Source organism: Canis aureus, chromosome 10 (genome assembly GCF_053574225.1).
Source record: "Canis aureus isolate CA01 chromosome 10, VMU_Caureus_v.1.0, whole genome shotgun sequence".
NCBI classification, from domain to species: domain Eukaryota; kingdom Metazoa; phylum Chordata; class Mammalia; order Carnivora; family Canidae; genus Canis; species Canis aureus.
Genome location: NC_135620.1, coordinates 68,152,502 through 68,171,417, shown reverse-complemented (window position 1 = coordinate 68,171,417; position 18,916 = coordinate 68,152,502). Strand labels below are relative to the sequence as shown.

Below are 18,916 nucleotides of genomic sequence, written 5' to 3'. Positions count from 1 at the left end.
GTACATTTTCCTGTCTTTTTATCTAGTTTATGATTTAATCATACAAGGTTGTTGGTTTTTTTTAAAGATTTTATTTATTCATGAGAGACACAGAGAGAGAGAGAGAGAGGCAGAGAGAGATACAGGCAGAGGGAGAAACAGGCTCCATGCAGATAGCCAGATGTGGGACTCGATCCTGGGACTCCAGGATCACACCCTGGGCTGAAGGCAGCACTAAACCGCTGAACCACCCGGGCTGCCCATAATCATACAAGTTTTTAACAATACTTAAATAGAATTATTTAAATTAGATTTTATATAGTCCAGTATACACATCTTTTCTTTTTTTGATTTCTGGATTTCCTGCCTTGCTTAGGAAGACCTTTTAATTTTTTTAACTTAGTTATACAACTGTTCCCCTAGTTTTTCTTCTAATGCTTTTGTATTACCTTTCTTTAACCCATGCTATTTTTTTTTTTTTTTTTTTTTTTACATAATGCAAGCCCAATTTACTTCCTTTCAAATGGATGGCCAGTAATGCCAGCACCGTTTGTTAGTAAACTGTATTTTCCTACTGAATAGGAAAAGTTAAGTCTATTTCTGAACTGTTATGATCCAATCATTTGTCTATTCCTAGATCACAATAATTTTGTTAATTTTTTTTTAAATCATAGTTTTGATTCAGCATCTTCAAAGTAAGGTTGGTTTTTTTTTTATTTATTTTAGAGAGAGTGCATGTGAAGGGCAGGGAGGGGCAGAAAGAGAGGGATAGGGAATCTCAAGGAGACTCTGTGCTGGGCATGGAGCCCATGGAGCTCGATCTTATGACCCTGAGATCAGCCTAAACTGAAACCGAGAGTCAGACATTAACTGACTAAGCCACCCAGGTGCCCCATATTCAAAGTAAGTTTTAATATCCAGTAAGGCATGTTTCACTCTTGCATGTTTTATACACACACACACACAGAGTTTTAAAAACTATTTTTGGGGGGAGGGGTACCTAAACATATCTTAAGAATTTTTTAATTGTCACTAAAGTAAAAATGGCATATAATTTCCATTTCCATTTTTAATTAGCTCTTGCCAGCATTTTTCTACATACTTTGTATCCAGTGAGCCCCTCAAAATCTATTACAAATTTGAGTATTTCTTTTCATCAGTTTTCAAAGTGTACAATTACATAATCTATAAATAGACATTGCTTCTAAAATGTTTGCCCCCTTTCATTTTTTTTCATCTTACTGCATTAGTTAGCACCTCCAAAGCAATGCTGTATTGGGGCGCCTGGGTGGTGCAGTTGGCTAAACATCTGACTTGATTTCTGTTCAGGTCATGATCTCAGGGTCCTGGGATTGAGCACCTTGTCAGGTTCTGCACTCAGCAGGGAGTCTGCTTCTCTCCTTTTTTTCTTTTCTTTTTTTTTTTTTGTTTTTGTTTTTTTTTTTGCTTCTCTCCTTCTTCCCCTCCCCCAGCTCACACTCAATATTAAATAAATAAATAAATAAATAAATAAATAAATAAATAAATAAATAAAATAAATCTTTTTTAAAAAAAAGGAAGCAGGGATCCCTGGGTGGCGCAGCGGTTTAGCGCCTGCCTTTGGCCCAGGGCGCGATCCTGGAGACCTGGGATCGAATCCCACGTTAGGCTCCCGGTGCATGGAGCCTGCTTCTCCCTCTGCCTATGTCTCTGCCTCTCTCTCTCTCTCTCTCTCTCTCTGTGACTATCATAAATAAATAAAAATTTTAAAAAAAAGGAAGCAATGCTGAACAATAGTGATAAAAAGTATGCCTGTTTTGTTCCTAACATGCTCAATGCGTCCACATTTCACCACGTAGTATGAAATCTGTTGCTTTTGATAATTATCGTTCTCTTCCAATTTCACTTAGCCACTTAGTTCTTATTCAGAACGGTTCAATTTTGTCAATGACTTGGCATAGATTCTCTTTAAACCATCCATGTAATGAATTACACTGGCAGATTTCCTTTTATCAGACTAGCTTGGTCATGTTGTATGTTCTCTTGATATACTAGTGAATTTGTTTATATTTAGGACACATATCTATTTTAAGTGAGACATCTATAGTTTCGTGTACTGTCTTATCAAGTTATGGCCAAAGAAGAAATTAGAATCAAGAAAAGATTTTTTATATACAAGTCTGTACATAATAATGTATACAACTTAATGAGTTTGAAGAATATTCCTCTGAAACCATTATAACAATCTATGCCATAAACTTATCCATCATGTTCAAAATCTTCCTTCCCTCCTCTTATTATTCTCTGTGGTAAGAACACCTAACATAAAATCTACCTTCTTAGTAAATTTTTCAGTATATAATACAATATGCTAACCACGGCCACTATGCTGTGGAGTAGATCTCTAGGACTTGTGTAAGTGAAAATGTGTTTTTTAATGGAGGTTTTTAAAAATGCTTATTATGGTCAAAATGGAGAATGGAACATGTTTCAATGTTGACAGAAGGGATCCAATAGTTGAAGATAAAGGAGGAAGGAAAATTGATAGTGTAATTTCAGAGAAGATAAAAAAGATCCAGAGAACAAATAGCAGAAAAGAGACACCTGAATTCTGACTGAATGGAAGAGATTCAGATCCCTTAGACTTGAAGTTTAGTGGCCAGAAGTTAAGGGAGTTTCCCTATGATGGCTTATTTTTTCTAAATAGTAACACTAATTATGCTAAAAGATATATTCATTTATTTATGGGTTTATACATAACTATTTCAAAGTGCAGATGTCACCAGAAATTGAGCTGTTTCTGCAAATTATATTTTTTTTCAAAGTTCTACGAGGACTCATAAGCAAAAATTTCATTTCCCACTTCCAACACTCAATTTCACAAGGAAACAAAAATTCATGAAGCCTTACAACAAAATCAGATACAAAATGTTGCTCCCTAGAAAATGATGAATCGGAATGCCTGGGTGGCTCAGTGGTTGAGCGTCTGCCTTCGGCTCAGGGCATGATCCCGGGGTCCTGGGATTGAGTCCCACATCAGGTTCCCTGCAGGGAGCCTGTTTCTCCCTCTAACTATTTCTCTGCCCCTCTCTGTGTGTCTCTCATGAATAAATAAATAAAATCTTTTAAAAAAAAAAAGAAAATGATGAATCAAGGAGAAATTTTATTTCCAAGCTCATCCAAGATTATTACAAACACAAATAAAGTATCCTTTTAAAAGTGTCCCAAATTAAATCAAAGGCACATTACCAAAGTAAAACACTTGTGACATTAAGAATTCAGTTAGGCCGTAGTATTTTCACATTATTTTGTTTTTAATCATTTGCAATGTTCCGAAGATAACATTTAAACATTTTTTAAAGACATGAAATGTAGGTTTCTGCGTGTGTGTTGTTTTTTTTTAACAAAGTACATCCACAACTATAAAGTAGAGGAACTTAAGACAAAGACCAAATCTGCTTCATACACAAGATGGAGCAATCTAATACACAACATAACATGAATCTTTCCAAACAAGTTTGTTAAGAAATAGCTCCCATATTTAGTGTTACAAATAGTCCTCTCGTTTAGAAAAATCAAGACATAATTTAATTAATAAAGTCTGTTCTCCCCCAGTTTTATACTTGCTTGTCTTATTTAGAAACTGTAAATTCATGAGAAAAGAACAAGTTTTGTTATGGTATAAAAATCTTAGGAACAACAAATTACAAATACTCAATTTTTTAACAAACAAAAATGTTTGCCTTCCCAAAATGTAAACATCCAGTAAATAAAACAAACATAATATTCCAGGTATAGAAACACCAGTAATTCACTTATGAAAGAGGTGTATTTGGTGGTAACATTTTTGTCTTAAATATAAAAGCATTTTACCAAAAGTCTGGCCATTATTATCTAAAGTCTTCCCCTCACTCTGTTTCCTTATCTGAGTAGAAACTCACCAAATTCTATAGAATTTTGGCTGAAATTCTGGGAAAGGAAAGGATCTGAAGGATCTGAAATAGGTAAGGAAAGGTCTGAAATATGTAAAAGTTGTTTGGCTGGAGAAGAGTGTTTTCTTGAGACTTGGAGGCAGTTAGTTATTCATCACTTTGCGCCTGAAAGCATTCCTCAGTGAGCTCCTTCCTTACTGCAAAGAGAATTAGGTAGATTTTCACATTACTAAGATTTATACATAAAATTAGTCATCATTTCAGGTCACTTTAGTGTTCTCAAAGTAGAAAGTAACAATATAAAAAACATCCAAGCTACATCACTGAATGAGTACCCATTAAAGTGCTTCATAAAAAGGAAAATGCTATGCCAGCATAAGACTATTATTTTAATACCATAGATGTAGACATTTTCCATTAAAAGGTACAATACCTGACAGCATGATTACTTCCTTCTAATATGAATAATTTTCTTTTGCAAATCTGTGAAAAAGATTCCAGTAATCTATGCCCTGATTTCTTCCCAGAAAAGGAAAAAAGTGAGAATGTGGATGAAACACATTAGGACTCATGAAATTTTTAATATACCGCTAAAAAGGTGTTTTCATTTCAGTAATCAATTTTTAAACCTCTTTTAATTATCCACGTTATCCCCTAATAGCTACATTTCTTCCTCTATTAAAACAGATATAGTCTGAAAGCCTCCAAGAAAAGAAATCACAGCTGGTGGTAGGAACAACTGTCCTCTGGAGAGTCCATAGTCCCAAGAGCAGCAAGCGTGCTGATAGCGCCAAGCAGCAGATCACAACTCTGGGATAGTGTTAGGACAGAAGACGGTGGGATTAAGGTCATGAAATAACTATTAGCCAACTCATTTAAAGAGCTCAAGTACATAAGGATATTAACATCTTATGAGTTAGTGCCCAAGAGGATTGAGATTCTCTCAATGAGATGTATTCCACAGGCATGCGTTCTGCTGTTTCTTCAGATACATTTTGCTGTTTCTTAATTTCCCGAACAATAGTAGATATTCAAAACCCAGTTGCCCAACCCCTTGGGAAGACCTGTGATAATGGCATGGCCCCAGTTTAGCATGGTGTATCATTACTCACCCACCTTTAGAATAAAGCACAGGATCTGGGCTCCCGGAAGGGGTTGCTTCCAGCTGGAACACCTACCAGCAGGGCATCCTTGCAGGCATTCTGCATGCAGTACTGTTGAAGCTCTGCAGCTGCCTGCGAGACCTGAAACAAAGGGACAACAGCTTGACCTGCTGCGCACAGCCAGAGCCACCCAGCAGCCATTTGATACTCTGAAAAATGATGCTACAGCCTGATAAAGGTCCCACATCTTGTGATTTCCAAAAGTCTCTTTTTTGCTGAAAGTTCTAATAACTGAAGTCAAAGAGAAAATGTTACAATTTCCATGATTCAGGGTATATTTTTATTTAGTTGCTTCTTAAATAAAGGAAAAATAAAGCTGTATCTTTGATCCATTTAGAATCCTAGTCTTGAGACTGAATTGCTAAAGAAATAGCACATTCTAGTGCTTCCTTTACACATTTTCACTTAAAAAGTGTGCATTGATACAGTCAGGTTTGCCATGTGAGCAAACTGTTTTAATGTTTACGAGGCTGGCGCCTTACCAATCTGCCCAAAACAAGCGACAAGTTTTCTCTACCAAGCTTTTAAGGCAGGATATCTTATTGGTTAAGAGTGCAGCTTCTGGAACCAGGATGCCTAGACTCAGGTTCAGCTCCATCATTACCTGTATGATCTTGGGTAAAGTTAGCTTAATTTCTCATCTGTGAAACGTATTTTGCAATAGTACCTGACTCGGTGAGTTGATGAGACAATCAAATGAGTTACATGCATGTAAAACACTTGGAATAGTGCTGACATAACAGCAATACATCTGTGGCAGACTGCAGAAACAGTCACAATATTTTGCAGCTCCTCTCACCAAGAAGTAGAGTCTTTACCCACCCCTTGAATCTGGGTTGGCCTTGTGACTTGCTTTGACCAGGAAAATGTGGCCGAAATAATGGGCAAGTTCTAAGGCCTAGGCCTCAAGAGCCTTTGCAGCTGCCTCTCTTGCTGTGGTTAGAACTGTAAGACCACCACCCAATGAGCCCAGGCTAGCCTACTGGAGGTCTTGTGGAGAAGAATCAGTGAGCCAGCTCCCACCACCTGCCTACTAACCTCCAGACGTGTAAGTGAAGCCATCCTAGATCATTCAGCTACCAACCCACCCTCCATCTGATTGCAGATGCATGGAAGAGCCCAGCAAAGATCAGGAGAACTGATCAAACAGGCGAGCTCAGCTCAAATTGTTGACCTAAGAATTGCAAGTTAGCAAATGCTGCTTTAAATCACAAAGTTCTGGAAAAGTTTAGTAGGCAGCACCGATAAATATTATTCTAACTTTCTTCTTAGCCTCCATTTGATGCCTTTTTATACATCGAGGCTTTCCTCACATTCCATTTTATGTGCACTGAGAAGGTGTTTTGTATAAAGTCTCACTCCTATTGTACAAAAATGGTTCCAATTGCTGTTCAAGTATTACTACTAGTTTGTGTTACTTTTCCAAGCTTCTAAATAACTGCAAAGTGAACTCGTTATGTTTACCACCTAGTTTCTAGAATGCTTTAGTGATTTTGGTTTCATTCATTCATTTATTCATTCATGTAAGAACAGTATTTATTATATAAATATAAAAACATAATATTATCAAGCTAATGGTTAAGCTTTCTTTTCCCTCAAAAGTAGTTCTGACATTTTCATATTAATTATAATTGGAATTACTGGTTATATTCAACAGTAATTCACAAGGAATTTTAGAACCAACTATACCAATGCTTACTATTTCTCCATCAGAGGGACAGATGAATTCCACACATGATGGATAGGAGACTATCTTCTAGGACCCCTGGAAAAATGGGACTAACTAGACTCTACCCTAAAGAACATGGTCAAAAAGTTAAGCTGGGGCAGCCCCGGTGGCGCAGCGGTTTAGTGACGCCTGCAGCCTGGGGTGTGATCCTGGAGATCCAGGATCGAGTCCCACATCGGGCTCCTTGCATGGAGCCTGCTTCTCCCTCTGCCTGTCTCTCTCTCTCTGTGTGTGTGTGTGTCTCTCATGAATAAATAAATAAAATCTTAAAAAAAAAAACTTAAAAAAAAAGCTGAATGGATATGCTGAGAAAATAAGAGAAGAATAAAAGTGGTCAGCATTTCTCTAGCACTTTTACAGGAAAAAGACTTTGGGGGCCAGGGGTGGAGTGGTGTACAAGCCCAAACACGTAGAACATTTGCCATTGCCTTGGTTTGAGTCCATGCTCACCCAGCAACTTCGCAGAGACTTCTCCAAAACAGAGAAGGGGCCCTTGGAAGGATATCAAGCACTACAATCCCTGGGAAGGGATGCTCTTCACTAAATGCTAGGAAACCAGTGTCCTGGCGTATTTACTGGTCAGCAAGTGATGAATGGATGCTCTCAGCAGAGAAATGAGGCAAACTAGACCCTGAAAAGTCGTGACACCGTAAGGTGCTGCCTGAGAGAAGCCTACCAAACACTTGAAACCATACTACGGTTAGAACAAATAAGGTATTATCTGTGTGACCTTGGGCAGTTTACTTGAATTCTCTGGGTCTGTCGCATCACCCATAATTTATTCTTAAATGTAGAAACTATCTTGCCTAGCTACTCCACAGGGTAGGCAGGCATCTGGCCCACAGCTCTCCTTTCCCCCTCAGATGCCAACATCATCCCAGTTTCAACAACCCTAGTTTCAGTTCCCTGACCTCTTTCCTCTGATAGCTTTCTCCATTGCAACAGTTACAGCCAACACCTGTAACTGCTCCACATCTGAAATTTTTCGCTTCAACTTCCTACTTTCTGATCACAATCTCTCCCACCCATTCCGAACGCTGCTTCCTTATCACACTATGTCTGTTCTTTGACCTCTGGGAGAACACCTCCTCCCCTTTTGCCGCGTCTTATCACCAGGAGGCTGATGCAGTTCCTTCTCTATCCAGCCAGTGTTTTAGCCCTTCTGGCTAACCCCTCAATTGCCTTGCCCTTTGCCCCCTCCTTCCATCTTTCTCCTGTATTTCCTCTGCTCACCCACTACTTGGATCAACCACCATTCACCTTGGACACTCAGATTTCTGGGTGGCCAAATGCTACTGGAGAAGAAAAAAAAAAATCCACAAGTAGGACAATCAGTCTCCAATCTCAAAGTAGCTGGGTCTTCCGAGTCACAGGTGTCTATGGATTAGGGGCTCCTCTCCCATTCCCAACAGCACTGTCCTCCACCCTCACTCTTGGGACTTTCCTCTGCCCTAGAAGAAAACCTGGCCTTCTGGGACACCCGGGTGGCTCAGTGGTTGAGCATCTGGCTTTGGCTAAGGGTGTGATCCTGGAGTCCAGGAATGGAGTCCTGTATCTGGCTCCCTGCATGGAGCCTGCTTCTCCCTCTGCCTGTCTCTGCCTCCCCCTCCCTCTCTCTCTCTCTCTCATGAATAAATAAATAAAATCTTAAAAAATAAATAAATAAAAAGAAAACTTGGCCTTCTCCGTCACAAAGAAAACTGTCGTCATACAAGTCCTTAAGTCCATACGTCCAGAAACACCTCTATCTTCACACACCTTCTGCTCTCCTTTCTTCCTATCTCAGAAGGTGCCCCTCCAATCCCATGTCCCCATGCAGTGTCTCCTCTACCTTCAATTCTCCTCTATTTGTTCCCCCTCAACCTAAAACTAGTTTGTTCCTTTCCCTCAACCTCGAAATAAGGCTTTTCGCTTTCTAAAAAAAATAAAAATAAAATAAAATTAAAAAGTTAAAATAAATAAAGCCTACGTACCCTATCACAGCCCAGATTCTGCTCCTACTTCCACATACCTTACTGGAACCCCTTCTGCGTCCCACGGACGCTCCCTCCCTTGTCTTACGATCCTCGCTGAGGGTGAAGTTACTTTACTTACCGGTGGCCTTCGCCACTGTCATCGCCGTAGTCTCAGCACCTAGACGGGCGCCAACGGCGGGAGAAGGCGCCGTGGAGGCCCTGGAACACCACGAACATCCGTCTACACAGAACGCTACCCTAGGTGCTCAACACACTACACAACACGCTTTTCAGTCAAGCGACTGCACATCGGACACTGACTAAGCCCCACGTAACGAAAGCCGCTCCTCCCCCGCCTTCGCCCGCTTCTCCTCGCCTCAGCCATCTTTCGGTTGCTCCCGGCGGCCACACTCTGGTCCTTTCGTCAACACTTTTCCCTCCCACTGACCCCCTCAGCCTTGTCCCCTGAGCCTGCAGCCGCGCGGCCAGACACCGGGTGTGGCGGCGGGGCCCGCGTCCCCCACGTCCCCCACACCGCGCTCCCTCCTCGCCCTGCGCCCCGTCTCCGTCCCGCTCGCGCCCCCGACCCTTCGCCAAGGCGGGTGCTCGTCGCCGCCGCGCGCCCCCAGCGCATCCTCAGCGCATCCTCAGCGGCCCCGCGGCCCCGGTCTGCGCGTGCGCCCCGCCCCGCCCCCACCCCGGCCCGGACACGCCCCCAGGGCGCTCTGCCCGGGCCGCGCTCCGGGGGTCTCGCCCTCCCCCGCCCCGCCGGGCCCGGCCTCCTCCACACGGGCCCGCGTCCCCGCCGAGGCCGGCCGGCGAGCGCCGCCCACCGAGACCCAGCGGCGGCGCGGGGCAGCCGGCCTCGCCTCCCCCGTCTCACCGCGCCCCGAGGACCGGGCGCCGCCGGCCGCCTCACCTTGATCCTCTCCACGCCGGCCTCCAGCTTGAGCTGCTCCACCAGGCGCTGCAGGGCGTTCACGCTGGCGCCGGAAGACATGGCGGCGGCGCAGGGCTCCGAGGGCGGCGGAGCGACGTGCGGGAGCCGCGAGGCCGGGAGCCGGAGCGCCGCCCCGGGGGCGGGGAGGCCTCTGCGCCCGCCTCTGCGCCCGCCCCGCCCCCAATCCCGCCCCGCCCCCACCGCGGCCGCCCCTCGCGCCACCCGAGCCGCAGGTGAGCCACCGCGCGGGGCCCCGAGTGGCCGGGCCCGGAAGTGTCTGCTCCCCGGGCGCGGAGATGCCCGCCCCTGCGCCTGGACGCGGGCCGCGCGTCTCCTCAGCGCCGCGGGGCTTGAGGAGGAGCGGGCGCCACCTGCGGGGCCGGGGCTCCGGGACTCCGGGGCCGGGCGGGCGGAGACGCCCTCCTGAGGGATCCGAACCGTGACGCCGTGTGGCCCGAGCCGGGGGCGAAGGCGTCGCCGTGAGCTCCTGAGGGCTCGGGTGCCTCGCCAGGGTCTGGGGAGAGGAAGGACGGACGGCAGGAGCCCCGGGAAACCGTGGCGGGGCTGTGAGTCCCCTGTTGCTGCTTCCTGGGGTCGCCAGGTGAGTCGGCAGGTAAGGTAAGCAGGGCCCAAGGCGCAGGCAAGAGAAGAAACTTCCATTCAGCCTCCCCCGCCCCCTCCCACCTCACCGTTTAACTCTAACCATTGTTTCTGTGGTGCTGCATTCTTTTTTTTTTTTTTTTTTTAAGATTTATTTGGGGGCGTCTGGGTGGCCCAGCGGTTGAGCGTCTGTCTGCATTTGGCTCAGGTCCTGACCCCGGGTCCCGGGATCGAGTCCCCGCATCGGGCTCCCCGCATGGAGCCTGCTTCTCCCTCTGCCTGTGTCTCTGCCTCTCTCTGTGTGTCTCTTATGAATAAATAAATAAAAGTTATTAAAAAAAAAAGATTGTATTTATTTTACTGTAGAAAGAGGCAGAGCAGGGTCAGGGGCACAGGGGAGATTCTCTCCCCTGGGACAGAGGTTGGATCCCGGATCCCTGAGATCATGACCTCAGTGGAAACCAAGTATCTGAGCCTCAACCGACTGAGCCACACAGGCGCCCCTGCATTATTTGTTTTTTTTTGTTTGTTTGTTTGTTTTTTGTTTGTTTTTTTTTTTTTGCATTATTTGTTTTAATTGGGTGCATTCGTTTTACAAAGCTGGCATCATTATTACTGTATGTAAAATGTATGTTTTGTGTTAATTTTTTTCACTTATGTATCATAAATATTGACTTTAGTATTGGTCACCATTGTAGGTAGTAGATCCTTGAGCAACACAGGTTTGAACTGTGTGGGTCCACTTATGTGGGTTGTTTTTTTTTTTTTTTCAGTACAGTACTGAAAATATTTTCTCTTATGATTTTCTTTTCTTTTTTTTTAAGATTGATTGATTTGAGAGAGAGAGTGGAGGGGCAGAGGGAGAAGGCGAAGGAGAGAAGCAGACTCCCTATGGAACATGGAGTCCCCGCATCTCCGGGCTGGACTCCGGGCTGGATCCCAGCACCCTGAGATCATGATGAGAGCCAAAACCAAGAATCAGTAGCTCAACTGACTGAGCTACTGAGGAGCCCCTTCCTTTTGATATTCTTAATATTTTCTATTCTCTAGCTTTATTGGAAGAATACAGTAGATATTACATACAGCATACAAGATAAGTGTCAGTCAACTGTTATTAGTAATGCTTCCAGCCAACGGTAGACTATTAGTAGTTAAGTTTTGAGGGAGTCAGTATGTGGATTTTTTACTGCATGAGGTCAGTGTCCCTAACCCCCATGTTGTTCAAGGGTCAACTGTATTTGTCAGAACTCGTTTTGAGTAATGCAAAAAGGTAACATATTGGCTTATATAACTGAAAAGCCCAGGAACTTTAGAGTAATGGATTTCATTGCCCAAATAATAGCTTCAGGGCTCTCTTTTGGCTCTGCTTTTTCTAGGTTGACCTCATTTTCTTCAGTGGTAAATAGACTCTAAGAGGTGCTATGAAAGAATGTTCATTCCATGCTTTCACTGTCCCAGCCTAGTATTTCTTTCCTTTCTCATTGTTCCAACAAAAACTCCCATACTGGATCTCACCAACCTTATTCAGTCCTGTGCCCACCTTGAACCAATCATTATTTGAAAGCAAGCGGTATATAGAGTATGTAGAATTGGAATGTCCAGGTTAGGTGTGCCTGGACAGCAGGAGAAGGGATGCAACACCAGCTTCCCCTTTTTGGGACTGAGGCACTCATTCCCCCGGCTGATGGGAGTAGCCACAACTGATGTCTCAACTAAGTCCCTCTCTGGGAACTGCCCTTAGCTGATAGCCATCCCTTCCAGTGTCAGCACCTATCCAGATTGATGTGGGATATGTAAGACCTGAACCCCAAACCCTTTGCCTCAGGTTGGAACAACACTGAAAGATGGTCCCAGCTCCACAGTTCTTTGCTGGGATCATCTGAGGCCTTTATGGCAGCCATTTCACAGTTCAGGTCCTTCTGCACAATCCACACTCCTTAGACTCTCCCACAGGTGTTGATTTTGACACTCCCCAGTAAACTTTCTGCATGAAAATCTCTATCTTACAGTCTTTATCTCTGAGGAACCAAGCTAAGACACGCAAACTACATGGACTGAGGAGGGTAGGGGAAGAGTGGTTCCCCAAAGGGAAACCGGGGTGCTGAAACCAGAAGGGGGCCAGGAGCAGTCAGAAAAGATATACCCTACATCTGTTACTTTTAATGACTGCATGATACTCCATTGTACAACCGGATCATAATCTACCTGCTGCCCTCTTACTTAACACTAGGAGGATCACCTTAACATACAGCTTTGTGCATGTCTGAGCTTGGGGCGGGGGTGGGTGGGTGGGTGCATGCATGCATTCCTAAAAGTGGAATTGATGCACTAAAAAGATAAAATTTCTTGAACTTTTCCCTACTTTATCCTCCAGAAGGTGGTAGCAATTGCTAGTCCTACCAAAAGACTACTTATTTCTCTGCACCCTCACCATTCTAGATTGTAGTTCTTTATCAACCTAATAGATGAAATATCGCATCTCAGATCTTTTAAGTATCTTGACACTGAACATTTCCTTTTTATTTTGTGAGCTATGTGTTCAGTCTTTGGTGTGTTAAAGTTTTTCTTATGACAAGAGCAGATTTGCAAATGTTAAAGCCCTCACTAGTAACAAGTTCCCTCACCACAAAGAACTTCAATCATATCCTAGTCAAAGGATGAAAATACATGTTGGAAACATTACTAGATTGCTGAGAAGACAGAATAGAATGGTCACATGTCAAAAAGGCGTGGCAGAGAACTCCAAGCAACGGTACAGACTGGAAGGGCTGTGGAAAGCTCCTCAAAAATGGCAGATCTGAGATTTTGAAAATATGAGTCCTGCACATGGCACAGAGGAAGGGCGAAAGCATTCCAACGAGGAAAGAGCAGGCCATGCACACAGGAGTGGATGGATGGATGGATGGATGGATGGATGGATGGATGGATGGATGGATGGAGAAGGCTCTAGTGAGCAATAAAGATACAAAGTTGTTAAGACTCAAAAAGTTACAGAAAACCTCAAAAGAAAAGGAAAAGTTTGTGGCAAGTAATGGCGTAGCCACATGGTAACACATTTTAGGAATATTAATCTGGGATGAGGATACGAAACGAACTGAAAGGAAACAAAATGACTTCAGTGATAGCTTCTTGTCTTCTTGGTGGAGAGGGTGGCTGAATGAGGCCCTAGATTGGACTGTGAAGATGGGATGGAGAACAAATCCAAAGGACTAAGTCAGGCATACTCCATGGTGGTTATAAAATGTAAAGGAAGGGATGCCTGTGTGGCTCAGCAGTTGAACGTCTGCCTTGGGCTCACGGTGTGATCCCAGAGTCCCGGGATCGAGTCCCACGTTGGGCTCCTTGCGTGGAGTCTGCTTCTCCTTCTGCCTGTGTCTCTGCCTCTCTCACTCACTCTGTCTCTGATGAATAAATAAATAAAATCTTAAAATAAATAAAATGTAAAGGAAGGGGGTGGGGGGTGGGATAAAAGGATCTGAGCAGAGACCTGGCTAGAACTGGTACCTGTAACAGATGTTAAGAAACAGGCCTAGGTTTGAAGGGAGGAGTAAAGGACAAAGATGAGTTTGGCTTAGGAGAAACCAGGTCTTCAGCTATAATGCTATGTGCCTCTAAGCTGTTGGAGATGTTAGGTGGCAAGATGTTGATATGGGAGACATCTGCTCAGCACAATGGTAGCTGAAACGGAGATTATCTCTAATTAGAAGAGGCCACTTTGGGGCTTTGAGGAGACACATAATGTACTTGTGTGTCAGCCATAAGTAGCAGAAAATGTTTGGAGGTGTCTCCCATCTCCTCTTTCATGCTGTATACACCCACCACTTCTGCCCACCTCTGTATAACTGATTGTGCTACTCTTGGAGAGGAGTCATCTGGCTTGGAAAGAAACAGCAAGGTTCTGCATAGAGCCTTCCACAGTGATCCATGGACAAGCAAGCCTGGTGCCACTGACCATCTGTGTTTTGCTTTATACTTTACCAAAATGTCTTCTCATCAAGTTTTTGCATCATGGAACTTCAGAGTGAGGAGACCTTTATATAATGTAGTCCATCCCAGTTTTAGAGATGAGGAAACTAATAGCTACTGAGGAAAGTGACTTACAGAGTACCTCACAAAGTAGGAGTAGGGAAAAGAACTTTCATTTTAGCTTCCAAGAGATGTCACTGCTCATCTTGAGTACAGTCTGTTCCCACAGATGTAGTTATTTCTAGAGCTCTAAAAGTAGGTGAGGCCCATGGACAAAGAATCCTTTCCTCCTTACCTCAGCTAAAAGGTACAGATTACCAATATATTATCTTAGAAATTTGTTACATTTTTTCATGGTTAAAATAAGAACTTATAATACAGATCCAAACCACAATGAGATACCACCTGACACCTGTCAGAATGGCTAAAATTAACAACTCTGGAAACAACAGATGTTGGTGAGGATACAGAGAAAGAGGGACTCTCTTACACTGCTGGTGGGAGTGCAAACTGATGCACTCTGGAATTGCTTATTGTTTAGCAAATTTGATTTCATTATTAGGTTCTAGATTTGGCCTTAACCCATACTTAAATGTGAAGAGTATCATGTTTTTCAAATAAGATTAATCATGTTTCATCCATACACTCGTGTGTGTCAGTACCAATATTTATCTCCCTCATTGGCCTTTTTTTTAGGGGGTGGGGGGTCCTCTCTGTATCTCTTGGATCTGAATGCCTGTTTCCTTCCCCAGATGAGGGAAGTTTTCCGCTATGATTTGTTCAAATATACTTCGTGGTCCTCTCTCTCAGCCTCTTCTGGAATCCCAATTAGACATATATTCTTCCTTCTCAAGCTATTATTTATTTCCCTAAACATTTCCTTGTGGGATTTTTTCTTTTTTTCCTCAGCTTCCTTCCTTTCCACCAACTTGTCTTCTATGTCACTCACTCTCTCTTCCACCTCATTAACCCTAGCAGTTAGAGCATCCAGTTTGGATTGCATCTCAGTTAAAGTATTTTTAATTTTGGCCTGATTAGATCTCAATTCTGCAGTAACAGAGCCTCTAGAGTCCTCTATACTTTCTTCCAGAGCCACTAGGAACTTTATAATTGTATTTCTGAGTTGAATTTCTGACATCGTGTTTAAATCCACATTCAGTAATTCTGGCAGTGTATTGCTTCCGGTTCTTTCTTTTGTGGTGAATTCTTCCTTCTAGTCATTTTGTCTGTGCACAGTGGCTGTATGAGTGAGCTGAGTCAAAAATATCAACCACGACCTAAGTAAAATACACCATAGATGATTCTGAAGAGATCGGAGACTAGAAAATAAAAGAAAAAGAACAGAACAAAAGAAAACAAAAGGACCACTAAAGTGAAAAACAAATTTTAAAACAAAATAGTAAAAATAAAAAACCAAAAACAAGAAGAAAGAAAAAGGAGGGGGATCCTGGTAGTGTGGAAGTGGTGGTGGAGAGAGAATATAGTCTCCCTGATAGAGGGGGATCCTCTCAGTTCTGAGTATATTTTGTTCTGTATGTTAGAAGATGCTCAATCCCAGATTTATATAAACCAGCAATATTTATATAAAGACCCAACATCAACCACAAAAAAACATAAACAAGATAAAAGGTGGGCAGAATGGGAGGGAAGAGAGAATATAGTCTCACAGAATGAACCAACCTTCGTGTGTTAGAAGGTACTTTCACCGTTGTAAAACAAAATGAGACAAAAAACAAAAACCCATATTTCATGTATCTACCAAAGTTAAATTGAGTACATTGAAGGAAATCCAGAAGTGAAAAATATATCTAAGACATGTAATTGCAGAAATATGAAAGTCAAAAAGGAAAAAGTTTAAAAATGAGTTGGTAAAAGTGTAGTTAAGGCGGGAAAAAAGAAAACATTGGAAATTTTTATATAAAAACAAGTCATAATGAAAAAAAGAAAGAAATGAAAAAAAAAAAAAAGGCCTAAAAAAAAGGCCTCTAGCTCTACATATTTTCCCTCAATCCCTTTCCTCCAGCACTGGAGCTTTCCAGTGCTGCTTGTTCAGTAAACTTGCTTTTCCCCTGTTCTTCCAGCAGTTGGGGTGGGGGGGGGCCTGCTGCACTGATTCTCAGGTGTCTGTACCTGGGCGGAGATGCCGCGCCCCTTGCCAGGTGCGGGGCTCAGCTCGAGCTGTTGATCGGGTGAGGCCTTTGCTCCCTAGTGGCCCCACCTCTGCCAGGTCCAAGATGAAAAGAAGAGGGAAAAAAAATGGTCAGATTTCCAGCTCTGGAGTCGGGCTCCCGAGAGGGAGTAGTCTCCCAGTCCGCAGGCCCGGATGCCCCTGGGGTTGGGCTGGGGTGCGCTGATCCGCACAGCCCGGGGCTCCCCGCCGTGTGCCTCCCCGCCTGTGCCCGCCGCAGGGGGAGCGGAGGACAGCCAGTTTTGTCCGTCTCAGTGTCCCCGGATGGGGGCCCTGCACCGCTGGGCCTGCGCTCCCGGGGACCCCCTCTCCCGGAGGGAACGGAGGGCGGCCGCCTGCACCTGTCGCCCGGCCCTGGGGGCTGGCTTCTCCCAGATGCCCCGAGGGCGGCGGCGCTCCCGCCCTTCACCGAGGCGGGAGGCGGGAGGCGGGACTGCGGTTTGCCGTGAGCCTTCTCCGGGGCGCTGCTCCTCTCCCAGTGTCTGCGGGAACCTTGAGGCTCCTCGGCCCCTCCTGTGGTTCTGCCCGATTTCCCTGCCAAGCGCTTCCCGTCAGGGAACACTCCGGCTTGGATTTTTAAGGTTCCCGCTTGTCCAGGGCCCGGCTTTCCTGCCCGGGAGGCTTTCCTGGCTCCGCTTTCGCCCGGCTGGTGGCAGTTCCCCTCCCCCACCTGTTTTCTCCACCTTCCTACCTGGTTAGAAGCGAACGCTTCTCTCTCGGTAACATTCCAGCTGTTCTCTCTTTACATCTCAGGTCAAATTCGTAGGTGTCCATGATGTTCTGAAAGTTATCTGGGTCAGTTTGTGGGACCGGAGGAGTCGAGGACCCCTACTCTTCCGCCATCTTCCTACCGTTCTATTTATCTCCCTCAAATGCACAATTAGAACTCAACAGAGGTCATGTCTGACTTAATGTCTTAAAGTAGCTACTTATATTTAAGTAACTTATATTTATAACGCCTAATAAAAGCCATTTCTCTTTACTGTCCACAAAACTTTCAGTTTGGGGCCAGCAGACTGATTCATAATACTAGCTGAATGTTAGCTTAGCTTAGCAATGGCCTTCACTCAAAGTATCTCCAAGGTTTGGCGTCAAAGTTTATTGCCCTGGTCAAAGTCCACAAAAACAAACAAACAAACAAACCCTCAAAGAAAACGAACTAGGATTTTCTAAACAAATTCAATAGTACTAAAATATTTAATTCTCTAATCTCAACTATTTTTTCACCTAACATTTAAATCCTGTCTACTAATTGTAGTTTTAAAGATTATCCGCATGGTTCCTACCTAATAGACGTGCTATGAAACACCAACTTGATTTGTAGAACTTGGAGAATTTGTAAAGAAATAAGACTGAGGAAAGGGTTAGTAGTGGAATCTGTTCTGAAGACATTTGACATGAATATGATCCTAAGAGTAATTTTAGCACATAATTATATGGAGTGATGATAGCAATGAACAGCTATGCACCATAAACCATAAACCATTTAGATGTCAAGCAAAAGGAAATGGTGATAGGATAGCCTTTAAAAAAAAAGCACAAGAAAAAATGTCTAACTAGTGAGGTTGTCGGATCCTCTGGCCAAGATTCTTCTCCAGATGGTTCTAAAATTGAGAAACTTTTGGGTTTTTTGGTGGGGGATGGGCAGAGTATGGAGACAATAAAGATTACACTTGTAACAACTAATTGCTCTTCCTTCATTCTAGGATTTTGAAGCATATTTTGTTGAGGGAAGGAAAGAGAAGAATCATAGTCATTCAGTTAAGGAGAGTCCATTTATCTTGACCCATGCAATGACCCTGATTCTAAAAGAATGACCAAACATTTACCAAGTGAGCAGGCTGCTGGGGGTGATTCCAGAAATGAGGTTTCTATACAGCCAGGAAAATATACAACAATCTAGCAGATATGCAAAATAATATCCAACTTTACTTTTACTTTGTTTTTATCAGCCAATCTTCATGAATGCTAACATACCCCAGTCCTTTTATTATTCCATATTACTAGATTAAAAAAAAACCTAGAATACCAAAAGTTTGAAATTTTAACAGATGGGCAAGTGCCTTAGAAAAATATAACTAGGGATCCCTGGGTGGCGCAGCAGTTTGGCGCCTGCCTTTGGCCCAGGGCGCGATCCTGGAGACCCCGGATCGAATCCCACGTCGGGCTCCCGGTGCATCGAGCCTGCTTCTCCCTCTGCCTGTGTCTCTGCCTCTCTCTCTCTCTCTCTGTGACTATCCTAAATAAATAAATAAAATATTTTAAAAATATTTAAAAAAAAAAAAGAAAAAAAAAGAAAAATATAACTATTTCAGAATTTTAGAACAGCAGAGGGGTCCTACTGATAATCTAGTTAAAGTCCTTCCCCAGTTTTCTATCTAATGAGGCAACTGAGGCCTTCACTCACAGACTAAATGACTCACAAGGACAAAACTTTCCTCAAGCCTCTTTGTATATATCACATATTTGGGCTGAGCTCCTGAAA

The 18,916-nt window shown here is 43.6% G+C and overlaps 1 protein-coding gene and 2 long non-coding RNA genes across 3 annotated transcripts; 1 reads left to right on the top strand and 2 right to left on the bottom strand.

Annotated features, from left to right (window-relative positions):
- Positions 1-3,101: 3,101 nt before the first annotated feature.
- Positions 3,102-9,816, bottom strand: GNG10 (G protein subunit gamma 10). Its single transcript, XM_077912897.1, has 3 exons — positions 9,657-9,816; positions 5,003-5,134; positions 3,102-4,087 (listed from the first exon to the last, which is right to left on the bottom strand). Exons 1-2 carry the CDS (start codon positions 9,735-9,737, stop codon positions 5,009-5,011), a joined length of 207 nt encoding a protein of 68 aa, XP_077769023.1. The 5' UTR covers positions 9,738-9,816; the 3' UTR covers positions 3,102-4,087; positions 5,003-5,008.
- LOC144322657 (uncharacterized) lies at positions 9,496-11,374 on the top strand. Its single transcript, XR_013388311.1, has 2 exons — positions 9,496-10,278; positions 11,102-11,374. It is a non-coding gene; the product is annotated as an uncharacterized LOC144322657 (long non-coding RNA).
- Positions 11,375-16,104: 4,730 nt separating this feature from the next.
- LOC144322658 (uncharacterized) lies at positions 16,105-17,109 on the bottom strand. The gene is made up of 2 exons (XR_013388312.1): positions 16,773-17,109; positions 16,105-16,463 (listed from the first exon to the last, which is right to left on the bottom strand). It is a non-coding gene; the product is annotated as an uncharacterized LOC144322658 (long non-coding RNA).
- Between the last annotated feature and the right edge of the window lie 1,807 nt (positions 17,110-18,916).

Excerpts from the sequence above, each read along its gene's own strand:
- GNG10 (XM_077912897.1), bottom strand. The coding sequence starts at position 9,737 with ATGTCTTCCGGCGCCAGCGTGAACGCCCTGCAGCGCCTGGTGGAGCAG. Across the intron at positions 5,135-9,656 it reads CCGGCGTGGAGAGGATCAAG|GTCTCGCAGGCAGCTGCAGA; the intron begins GTGAGGCGGCCG and ends CCTTTGTTTCAG.